General features: G+C 42.7%; 1 protein-coding gene across 4 annotated transcripts in view; it reads left to right on the top strand.

Moving 5' to 3' along the window:
- The window catches only part of iqcb1 (IQ motif containing B1), a 66808-nt gene that overhangs the window by 22257 nt on the left and 32051 nt on the right, over window positions 1-12500 (top strand). For 2 of the 4 annotated variants that reach the window (XM_028571928.1, XM_028571926.1), the window contains one exon: window positions 11369-11517. The exons of 1 other annotated variant lie outside the window; for it this stretch is intronic. In XM_028571928.1, the coding sequence (XP_028427729.1) occupies window positions 11369-11517 (149 nt within the window). The remainder of the gene's footprint in view (window positions 1-11368; window positions 11518-12500) is intronic. One more of the 4 variants, XM_028571930.1, reaches the window with a different exon arrangement.

Here is a 12500-nt window from a genome sequence, read left to right as displayed (position 1 = left end):
TTACTTTCCCTCCATTATTCATTTCCTTCCCTCTTCTTTCCATCCTCGCCTCCTTCCTTTCATCCTTCTTTCCTTCCTGGGTCTTACTTTACTTTCCCTCCATTATTCGTTCCTTCGCCTTTTCTTTCCATCCTTGCCTCCTTCATTTCATCCTTCTTTCCTTCCTGGGTCTTACTTTACTTTCCCTCCATTATTCATTCCTTCCCCTCTTCTTTCCATCCTCGCCTCCTTCCTTTCATCCTTCTTTCCTTCCTGGGTCTTACTTTACTTTCCCTCCATTATTCGTTCCTTCCCCTTTTCTTTCCATCCTCGCCTCCTTCCTTTCATCCTTCTTTCCTTCCTGGGTCTTACTTTACTTTCCCTCCATTATTCGTTCCTTCGCCTTTTCTTTCCATCCTCGCCTCCTTCCTTTCATCCTCCTTTCCTTCCTGGGTCTTACTTTACTTTCCCTCCATTATTCGTTCCTTCCCCTCTTCTTTCCATCCTCGCCTCCTTCCTTTCATCCTTCTTTCCTTCCTGGGTCTTACTTTACTTTCCCTCCATTATTCGTTACATACTGTCGGTACACGATCCGTTCTGCACATGTGCAAGATATTACTGTTTACGACCTGCACGATCTGTTCCACGCTAGCCTATGGCTAGCCTCCACCGGGAAGCTAACGTTAGTTTAGCTAACAGCTAATTTGGCTAACCGCTAGCTGACAGCTACATTAAGACTTTACAGTAATAACAATAAAGACAAGTGTTGAGTGATTGGATTTTAAATGAGCACAAGAAGAACTGACGTAACAGCTGTTATATATGTTAACGTTTATTTTTACGTTTTATTTTGAGGGTCTTTTAAAGTTATTACACGCTGTCTCAGCTAGCGGTTAGCCGAATTAGCTGTTAGCTAAACTAACGTTAGCTTGGCTGTCGACCGGAAGCGTGGAGCAGATCGTGCAGTGTGGTAAATCCTCGTACAACAGCGCACGCGTGAACATTTTGTGCATGTGCAGAACGGATCGCGTACCGTAGGGTGACCAGATGAGAATGGGTAAAATTCGGGACGGGGGTGGTGGTTTTTTTTTTTTTTTTTAAAGTATTGGTCTTCTTAATGATCTATCAGACTATAACCACTTGAGAGTAAAAAAAAAAACAATATACCATTAAAAAAAATCTAGGCTACATTAAAGTTGTGTGTTAAACAAGATGAAGAATTGTATGCCCCCCCCCTTCTTTCCTTCCCTACCTTCTTCCCTACATACCTTCTTCCTTCTTTCCTTCCCTACATACCTCCATCCTTCTTTCCTCCGCTAGCTTCTTCCCTACATACCTTCTTCCTTCTTTCCTTCCCTACATACCTCCATCCTTCTTTCCTCCGCTAGCTTCTTCCCTACATACCTTCTTCCTTCTTTCCTTCCCTATATACCTCCTTCTTTCTTTCCTTCCCTACATACCTCCATCCTTCTTTCCTTCCCTACATACCTCCATCCTTCTTTCCTTCCCTACATACTTCCATCCTTCTTTCCTCCGCTAGCTTCTTCCCTACATACCTCCATCCTTCTTTCCTTCCCTACATACCTCCATCCTTCTTTCCTCCGCTAGCTTCTTCCCTACATACCTCTATCCATCTTTCCTTCCCTACCTTCTTCCCTACATACATCCTTCTTTCTTTCCTTCCCATACCTCCTTCTTTCTTTCCTTCCCTACATACCTCCATCCTTCTTTCCTTCCCTACATACTTCCATCCTTCTTTTTCCTTCCCTACATACCTCCTTCCTTCTTTCCTTCCCTACATACCTCTATCCTTCTTTCCTCCCCTACATTCCCTATACCTCCATCCATCTTTCCTTCCCTACATACCTCCATCCTTCTTTCCTTCCCTACATACCTCCATCCTTCTTTCCTTCCCTACATACCTCCATCCTTCTTTCCTCCGCTAGCTTGTTCCCTACATACCTCCATCCATCTTTCCTTCCCTACATACCTCCATCCTTCTTTCCTTCCCTACATACCTCCATCCTTCTTTCCTACATACATCCTTCTTTCTTTCTTTCCCATACCTCCTTCCTTCTTTCCTTCCCTACATACCTCCATCCTTCTTTCTTTCCCATACCTCCTTCCTTCTTTCCTTCCCTACCTTTTTCACTACATACCTTCTTCCTTCTTTCCTTCCCTACATACTTCCATCCTTCTTTCCTCCGCTAGCTTCTTCCCTACATACCTCCATCCATCTTTCCTTCCCTACATACCTCCATCCTTCTTTCCTTCCCTACATACCTCCATCCTTCTTTCCTCCGCTAGCTTGTTCCCTACATACCTCCATCCATCTTTCCTTCCCTACATACCTCCATCCTTCTTTCCTTCCCTACATACCTCCATCCTTCTTTCCTACATACATCCTTCTTTCTTTCCTTCCCATACCTCCTTCCTTCTTTCCTTCCCTACATACCTCCATCCTTCTTTCTTTTCCATACCTCCTTCCTTCTTTCCTTCCCTACCTTCTTCCCTACATACCTTCTTCCTTCTTTCCTTCCCTATATACCTCCTTCTTTCCTTCCTTCCCTACATACCTCCATCCTTCTTTCCTTCCCTACATACCTCCATCCTTCTTTCCTTCCCTACATACCTCCATCCTTCTTTCCTCCGCTAGCTTCTTCCCTACATACCTCCATCCATCTTTCCTTACCTACATACCTCCATCCTTTTTTCCTTCCCTACATACCTCCATCCTTTTTTCCTTCCCTACATACCTCCATCCTTCTTTCCTTCCCTACCTTCTTCCCTACATACATCCTTCTTTCTTTCCTTCCCATACCTCCTTTTTTTCTTTCCTTCCCTACATACCTCTATCATTCTTTCCTTCCCATACCTCCTTCCTTCTTCCCTTCCCTACCTTCTTCCTTTTATACCTCCTTCCTTCTTTCCTTCCCTACCTTCTTCCCTACATACCTCCATCCTTGTTTCCTTCCCTACATACCTCCTTCCTTCTTTTCTTCTTCCTTTCCTTCTTACATACTTACTTACAGTACATTTTAAATAAAACTATTAAATTAATCTCCTAGACACTCAGACACACACACACACACACACACACACACACACACACACACACACACACACACACACCTCCAGTCTGGATCAATTAGTGTTTCGGGGGAACAGAGAACAATTAGCCAGCTGGCTTTTATGAAACAAAGCAATTAATGTTATGCTAATAAGTCTGATTTTGAGCAATTCCAGATCATTTGCTAATCATTTGCTAATTACTTTGACAACTCTTTAGCGTCATCAAATTATGAGTGATTAACGGGACAGATGTGGATATTTAACAAACTCCTCCACTGCTCCACATCTGGACATCGTGTTATTGATCACCCAAAAGTGGTTTTAATTTAATTGTAAGTTCAGGATGCTCTCACATCCAATCAGCTTATGAGTTGCTGAAACGAGCCAAAATGCAGCAACGCAACTCATGTGACAACATTGACATTATTGGCCGGACATATTTCCTAAACTGCTCTACGATTGGTCAGAATCTGTTTGCTAAACAATGCAGAGAACAGAGACTTTCCTTCCCCAAAAATTGCCTTCATTAGTCGTTTGTTCCAGCATAATTCTGACCTATATTTAGGTTTCCAGATGAGGCGCCCTCTAGTGGCCATGGTAGTTCTGATGGGTGTAGTCTCGCATTGCCAGACCCTCCTCCACAGCGCTGCGGAGGAAGGTCTGGCTAGTCCACACAGCATTCTGGGATGGGAGAATACGTGCTCTGGTTTATTGGCATTTCTTTAAATCATTGTGGGGCCACGTTCTGCTCCACGTTCTGGACCACATTCTGCTCCACGTTCTGGACCACCTTCTGGACCACCTTCTGCTCCACGTTCTGGACCACATTCTGCTCCACGTTCTGGACCACGTTCTGCTCCACGTTGTGGACCACCTTCTTCTCCACGTCCTGCTCCACGTCCTGCTCCACGTTCTGCTCCACGTTCTGCTCCACGTTCTGCTCCACGTTCTGGACCACGTTCTGGACCACATTCTGCTCCACGTTCTGGACCACCTTCTGCTCCACGTTCTGGACCACATTCTGCTCCACGTTCTGGACCACATTCTGCTCCACGTTCTGGACCACATTCTGCACCACGTTCTGGACCACGTTCTGGACCACATTCTGCTCCATGTTCTGGACCACATTCTGCACCACGTTCTGGACCACGTTCTGGTCCACGTTCTGGACCACGTTCTGGACCACATTCTGGACCACGTTCTGCGTTCTGGGCCCCGTTCTGGACCACGTTCTGGTCCATATTCTGCTCCACGTTCTGGACCACATTCTGGACCATGTTCTGCGTTCTGGGCCCCGTTCTGGACCACGTTCTGGTCCATATTCTGCTCCACGTTCTGGACCACATTCTGCTCCACGTTCTGGACCACATTCTGGACCACGTTCTGCGTTCTGGGCCCCGTTCTGGACCACATTCTGGACCACGTTCTGCGTTCTGGGCCCCGTTCTGGACCACATTCTGGACCACGTTCTGGACCACGTTCTGCTCCACGTTCTGCACCACATTCTGGACCACGTTCTGCGTTCTGGGCCCCGTTCTGGACCACATTCTGGACCACGTTCTGCACCACGTTCTGCACCACATTCTGGACCACGTTCTGGACCACGTTCTGCTCCACGTGGTAACCTTCAGGAAGTGAAGTCACGTCTGATTGGAACCCAGACCTCCATCTTTTTATCATCCTATCTCAGTAGTTTTGGTGTCCAAACCTAACCAAACTGGGACCGTTTTCACCACATTAACCACGTGGTTAAACCCGCCACCGTTGCCTTCTCTGGTTTAGATATGAGGACCTATTTCCAGCATGTATAGCGTTAAATAAGTGCGTCGTAAAAAGACAAAATATTTTGGGTATAAATATGTTTAACTGCAGATTTCTGCACATGGAAGCCAAAGAGAAATGTCTGTCTTTTGCCGAAAGGTTATGGTTTAAAATGAGGTTGTTGATCTTTTTAATGTAAAACACTGAATTCTTATTATTGTCAGCTGGGTTTATTGTTAACTGTGCTAATGCTGCTTCCCTCCGGGGGGAGTCAACCTCCTCCTCCTCCTCCTCCTCCACGTGTTCATCTGACAGCTGAAGAAGCTCCTGCAGGTCTGACCATGTTTTTCTGCAGCGTTTACTCTCCTGACCTCGGGTCACATTTGACCCATTTTTTCAAAAACTTTTTAATTCAGAAATCTGGGTTTCTTTCAACCTAATTGTCCAAAAAAACTAACATGGATGGTTCCATACGACGCTCTTCACAAGTAAAATAAATGATCAGGTCACTACTTTTATTGAAAAAAGAAAGTGACAAAAAAAAACATTGGGAAAAGTGACAAAAAAAACACCGGGAAAAGACACAAAAACAACATCGGGAAAAGTGACCGAAAAAACAGAAAAAATGACATAAAACATAGAAAAAAGTGACAAAAAAAAACATCGGGAAAAGTGACAAAATACATCGGGAAAAGTGACAAAAGAACATCGGGAAAAATGACAAAAAAGCATTGAAAAAATTACCAAAAAATACATTGGGAAAAGTGACATAAAGAACATCGGAAAAAGTGACAAAAAAAGCTTTAGAAAGTGCCACGTGGCGTGTATGTTTACGCTGTGACATTGCAGACTACCGTCCGCTATATTCGGCGTAGAAATACACGTAGATAGCTCCAGATAACACGCCACTTGGCTTTAGAAAGTTGGCGTGCATGTTTACGCGAAGTCATGATGATGACCAAATCATAGCAGCAATGCCCTGAAATGTTTCTGGACTCCAAACAATGTATTCAAATGGTGCGAATGAGGAAGTAAGTTTGGTGTTAAAGGTTGATATCAAGGGGGTAAGCTTCTCTTCAGAGCTCGTAGCTCCTATGGAGCCATTTTGATGCTACCAAGCCATCACCTCCCGTTAGCATCCCATTGACTCCCATTCATTTTGACGTCACTTTGACAGAGAATAACTTCACATCTGAAGCGTTTAAAGACTCTATTTGTCCGTTGTTTATTTCTAAAGAAACACGACAATGTATAAAAGGCTCCATTACCTTGTAGCTCACGTTATGGCTCCGTAGCAGACGTTTTTATAAAAATAGGCTAACGATTGGTTCATAACCACGAGACTTACTGTCACACAGTAGAGGAATTACCGTATAGTACAGGAGAAGCTCACAGGCAGTTTGGACTTACATGAGCTGTTTAGGTTTAATTACTAGGGCTGCTCCCTCTTAGTTAATTAGTCGACTAATCGGTGGTTTTGGTCTTAGTCATCTTAGATCTCTTTAGTCCATTAGTCATGTCTGATGCTTTTTTCATGCTGATTGACTTATTTCCAAGAAACGTACGAGCACATCTCTGGTAAACACAAGAATTAAAGTGGTGCTTTTGCATGACTCTTTGTAGAGAAACTCAGATTTACAGATCTGTCGATTAAATCAACTAATCGATTAGTCGATACAGTTGAATGAGTGTTAGTCGACTAAGAAGTTCTTCAATCGAACACAGCCCTATTAATTACTAATGTTAACTATCATGTTAGTGATCAGTAATTAGCCTGTGTCTATGTTATCTCCTTACATATACCTACACTCTCCGTCTCTGTAAGATTGGGAATGATTGAGATTTCTCTCTCACAGCTACCAGAAGACTTCACACTTTCAGACACGTTGCTCACGTCACATCTACGTCTTCAAGCTCAGTTGGAGGCTGCTCAGTAACACTCAGCCAGCACCGGGAAAGAGACTTCTGATATCCTCCACTGGTCTCAGACCAGAGACACGGGGTCTTGTGGTCCATTCTTTTATATATATACTGTCAATGGTTGATATAAGCTCACATTCAAAGAGGCCAGAGGAAGTTTGTTGTGTGAGTAGTGGCAGTATTTCAGCCCAGCCTGTGTTTTAGGTCCCAGGAGAATCCAGCAGAGCATTTTGAGTCTTAAACACACCTCTTCACCTGAAGAAACCAGGTGAAGGTGCCATTAAAAGGCAGCTGTTTCCCCCCCCTCAATTACAGCGCGCCGAGTGGAGGTCGCGTCTCCCAGCGGGGCAGCTGGGGGTTAATCACAGACCAGCGTGAGCGTGTTTATGGCGTTTTCTGAAAACCAGAAGCCCAGGTCACATAGCTCACGATCCTCCACAGACAACCTGGTCCTGCAACCAACCAGTCGTCCAATCAGTACAGAGAGAACCAGCCATCCCATCAGTACAGAGATAGATAGATAGATAGATAGATAGATAGATAGATATATATATATATATATATATATATATATATATATATATATATATATATATATATATGATGTTGAAATTATATAACTGGGCCTAAAATGATTATTGTAACATTTACCTTGGTAACGATACCTTATTAAAGACTCAAATTCAACGACAAATTCCAAATAAATCCATAAATCCGCTTAAAGATGCTTCTCAGGGCTGCAGAAATTGCTTTAAAATCATCACACTTTTAGCTTTTCTTTAGTATCAAAGTCATCCAGCAATGGTTGGTTGTTCATCCATGGGTACACTGCAAACCATAGACAGTATATATGTAACCTGGACCAACAGACCCTGTGTCTCTGGACCAGGAGACCAGTGAAGGATATCAGAAGTCTCTGATAGCCTGAGCAGCCTCCAACTGAGCTTGAAGACGTAGATGTGACGTGAGCAACGTGTCTGAAAGTGTGAAGTCTTCTGGTAGCTGTGCCGAGAGAAATCTCAATCATTCCCAATCTTACAGAGACGGAGAGTGTAGGTATATGTAAGGAGATAACATAGACACAGGCTAATTACTGATCACTAACATGCTAGTTAACATTAGGAATTAAACCTAAACAGATAATGGAAGTCCAAACTGCCTGTGAGCTTCTCCTGTACTATACGGTAATTCCTCTACTGTGCGACAGTAAGTCTCGTGGTTATGACCCAATCGTTAGCCTATTGTTATAAAAGCGTCTGCTACGGAGCCATAACGTGAGCTACAAGGTAATGGAGCCTTTTATACATTGTCGTGTTTCTTTAGAAATAAACAACGAACAAATAGAGTCTTTAAACGCTTCAGATGTAAAGTTATTTGCTGTCAAAGTGACGTCAGAATGAATGGGAGTCAATGGGATGCTAACGGGAGGCGATGGCTTGGTAGCATCAAAATGGCTCCATAGCAGGTTCGAGTTCTGAAGCGAAGCTTACCCCCTTTTTTACAAACAGGAGCTGCTAACAGCTAATTCGGCATTCCTGAAAGGTGCATTATGGGAAGTGTAGTTCCAGAAATGAAAAGTGTAATTATCTTCCAAATAGAAGGACTGCTGTTCATTTTAAACTGTGACAGAAACAGCATTGAAGACCGATGATGTGAGCGAAACATCACCAGCATTGAGAAGACCCCGTCGCTGAAGCGAGGAGCTGCTGGTTGTAATACAGCGGGAGGAAACGTCCCTGAGCCGAAGGCCGCCACCATCAATCCATCAGCCCCAGAAACCACAACGGAGGACGTTTTACTCTCCTATAGCTGCGTGTTGGTGAGCTCTGATGAGGGGGGAATATTCAACAGCTCAGAGCCGTGTTGTGTTCAACGTGACCGTAAAAGAGAGGGAGATTCCTCCGAGGATTGGCCTCGGGGACTTGATGTCGCCCACAGGCGCGGAGATAACGACTGTAAAAACAAGAGCTCGGAGGCAGATCATCGTCACACAGACAGAGCGAATGTATAATCAAAATATTAATGCACATTTAAAAAAATGGCCTTTTAACCACTTAGTATGTAGATGATTTAAAAGTGGATTAACGTCTGGTAGGCACATAGTCGGACAGTTTATGTACTTACAGGGTTATTTTTACATTTTTTCCAACCTGGACCCTATTTCTTTTATGTTTTTGCGTCAGTCAGCGTCCACTAAAAGTTGTGTTGTTGCTGCTGACAGACTCAGATTATTATTCTAAGTGTCTGACAACATTATGGGATGGATCCCTACAGAGATAGACCTTTTAGTTAAAGAGTAAGATCCTTTTAGTTTAACATGAAACAGCCCCGAAATCACCATCACCAAACTCCACCAGACTACATGTAAATAATCAGGACTTCTAGTGTGTATAGAGCCAGCATATCTCCACCAGACTCCATGTAAATAATCAGGACTTTTAGTGTGTATAGAGCCAGCATATCTCCACCAGACTCCATGTAAATAATCAGGACTTTTAGCGTGTATAGAGCCAGCATATCTCCACCAGACTCCATGTAAATAAAACTTTTTTTTTTTTTTTTTTTAAAAGGTACTTTATTTGTCACATACACGTACATGTAGCGAAATTCACTCTCTGCATTTAACCCATCCCTCAAGGGAGCAGTGGGCAGCCAATGATTGCGCCCGGGGACCAATTCCAGATCTGAGCCAGTGCCTTGATCAAGGGCACTGGCTGGAGAACCTAGTACATGTTTTTGATGGTGGGGGAAACCGGAGCACCCGGAGGAAACCCACGCAAACATGGGGAGAACATGCAAACTCCACACAGAAAGGCCCCGGAACGACCTGGATTTGAACACAGAACCTTCTTGCTGTGAGGCCACAGTGCTAACCATTGGGCCACCATGCTGCTTTTTAGCGTGTATAGAGCCAGCATATCTCCACATGTAAATGGGTGAATTAAGGGTTTATTTCAACCAAACCAGAGTGGTGATTGTTGGAACAGTGGAAAGATGAACCAAGACTTTGAATGAAGTCCTGATTATTTACATGGAATCTGGTGGAGTTTGTGGGCTGTTTCATATTAAAAAAATTACAAATAAATTGATAAATCCACTTAGAAATCATAGATGAAAATGCACTCCTTATGGCTGCAAAATGCTTTAAAGCTGCATTATGGGAAGTGTAGTTTTGACATTTCAAAGATGGTTGTTTACATCAGTAACTTAGACACAAAAACATGAGAAAATAGCATCCAGGTTGAAAGATACTCTGAAAGGTTACCCTTTAATTAGATTTTAGATGTGGTTCCCTGGCAGTTTTTCCATTTCATGCTACACAGCTTTAGTTACTAATAATAAAACATATATATATATGACAATATATCGTTGTCCTTCAATCAATACGCTGGCGCCAAATACGGATATTTTAATGAATAAAATAAGGAGCTTTAAATAGATTTCCTTGCTCCCAGCGTTGCTACACCATGTCTCCTCGAGGTCATCGTTGTAGTTTTAAATTACAGACTGAAAAAACCTTTCTAACTGTTAGAACTTGCAGCAAATAAAGAGAGAAAACCTGCACGAATCACGTATTCACAGGGCATTTTGTAGTCCTAGTTATACCGATATCGTGATGTGTCATTATAGGATTGTAGAGCAATATATTGATTACTGCAGAATTGTTGTATCTTGACGTTATTGGTGTTTTGAGCCGTGTATCGTAACATAGCCTGTGATTCCCACCCCGTTTTCCCGTCTCATTGTTTTTTCTGGGTCAAAAACAATTTTTTTCAACATTTTGGTTGTTTTTCAACACTTTTTATCGCTTTTCCTGATGGTTTTTGTCTGATTTTCCGACGTTTCTTAAGCTTTTCCGATGTTTTTGTAGATTTTTGTAGCGATTTTATTTGTATTTTTTTGTGGGTTTTTTCAACGTTTTTGAAGCTTTTCCCAACATGTTTTTATAAAAAAGTTTTTGAAATGCAATAAAATTGCATAAACCATCCAAATTCAATCTAAGTAGTGAACTGATTATGTATTTTACTTGTGAAGAACGTTGTATGGAACCATCCTGGGGGTTTTTTTTGGGACAATTTTGTTCCAGATTTCTGATGTAGAAACTTTTTGAAACTGGGTCAGATTTCACCCGAGGACACCATGCAGGTTGAGAGCTACCTGCAGTTCTCTTTAAAAATCCGACTTTTTGGTCTCATCGTTGGCCACGTGGAGCTGTGTGGCGTTCTCTAACCTCCGGAGCAAAATATTAAATTAAATTAATATTTAAAATCCAAGCCAACGTGATACGAAGAGGGAGAGTTTCCCTTCAGGGATCAGTAATGTTTTCCTTGAACGTGACACACATTCACACATTCATACATACATGTATTTACATTTAGGGCTCTGAACTGACCTCTAGTAACACACACACACACACACACACACACTCTCTCTGTCTCACACAGATACACGCACACTCACACACACATATACATACACACACACTGTCACACACAGATACACGCACAGACATGCGCGCGCCCACACACACACACTCTCACACACAGACACGTGCACGCACGCACGCACACACACACACACAGATTGTCACTTCATTTGTGTGTGTGTGTGTGTGTGTTGTGTGTGTGTGTGACAGTGTGTGACAGTGTGTTTTGCAGTGTATTCCTCTGGGGACACAACTGGAGCGAAGCCGGAGCTCCGTCTTCCTGCTCCGGGGCTTCTTCTCTTTCTTCGGAGCGAGAGAAGGCGAATAATTCGATTAACAACAGCAAACAGCAGAAAAAGGTGACAGAGTTTATTCCGCTCAGTGAGCCCACCTGCACAGAAATAGGCCTCCTTTCATAACTGTGAACTTAATTATTATTTACTAGAGGAACGATTAAGTGACTCGTTGTTCCATGTCAAAATGTAAAAAAAATAAACTTAAAAAAAGTGACAAAATGTCAAAATCCCTGTCAAAATGTAAAAAAATAAACTTAAAAAAAAGTGATGAAATGTCAGAAAAACAATGTCAAAATGTTAAAAAATAAACTTAAAAAAGTGACAAAACAGCAGAAAAAAACCATCAAAAAAGGCGACCAAAAAATGTCGAATAAACACACCAAAACATTCCAAAAACCCAGCCAAAAAGCATTTAAAACCCCCCCGACGAGGACTTAAAAAAAAGCGACAAAATGTCAACAAAAAAAGAGTCCAAAGAGCGCCAAAATAAGTGACAACGTTATAAAAACATTTGTGGCATTTACAGCAGCCAGGACAACAACGTGTCTGAAAGTGTGAAGTCTTCTGGTAGCTGTGCTGAGAGAAATCTCAATCATTCCCAATCTCACAGAGACGGAGAGTGGAGGTATATGTAAGGAGATAACATAGACACAGGCTAATTACTGATCACTAACATGCTAGTTAACATTAGTAATTAAACCTAAACAGCTAATGGAAGTCCAAACTGCCTGTGAGCTTCTCCTGTACTATACGGTAATTCCTCTACTGCAGAGGTGTCAAACTCAACTTCACTAAGGGCCACGCTGGAAAATAAGAATCGCAGAATGAATGGGAGTCAATGGGATGCTAACGGGAGGTGATGGCTTGGTAGCATCAAAATGGCTCCATAGGAGCTACACTTGTCACACACTCACTCACCCCCTTGGGTTTAGGCAACCAAGAGAGAGAGGAAGAGGAAGTGATTGGTTGTTGCTATTTTCTGGATTCTGATTGGCTAACGTGGGCTTGAGCTTCTCGTTACACCGCCACCTACAGGCCTGGCGTGC

Source organism: Perca flavescens, chromosome 24 (assembly GCF_004354835.1).
Source record: "Perca flavescens isolate YP-PL-M2 chromosome 24, PFLA_1.0, whole genome shotgun sequence".
Lineage (NCBI taxonomy): Eukaryota > Metazoa > Chordata > Actinopteri > Perciformes > Percidae > Perca > Perca flavescens.
Note: the sequence above shows the minus strand (reverse complement) of the source record. Positions and strands in the feature narration are given on the sequence as shown.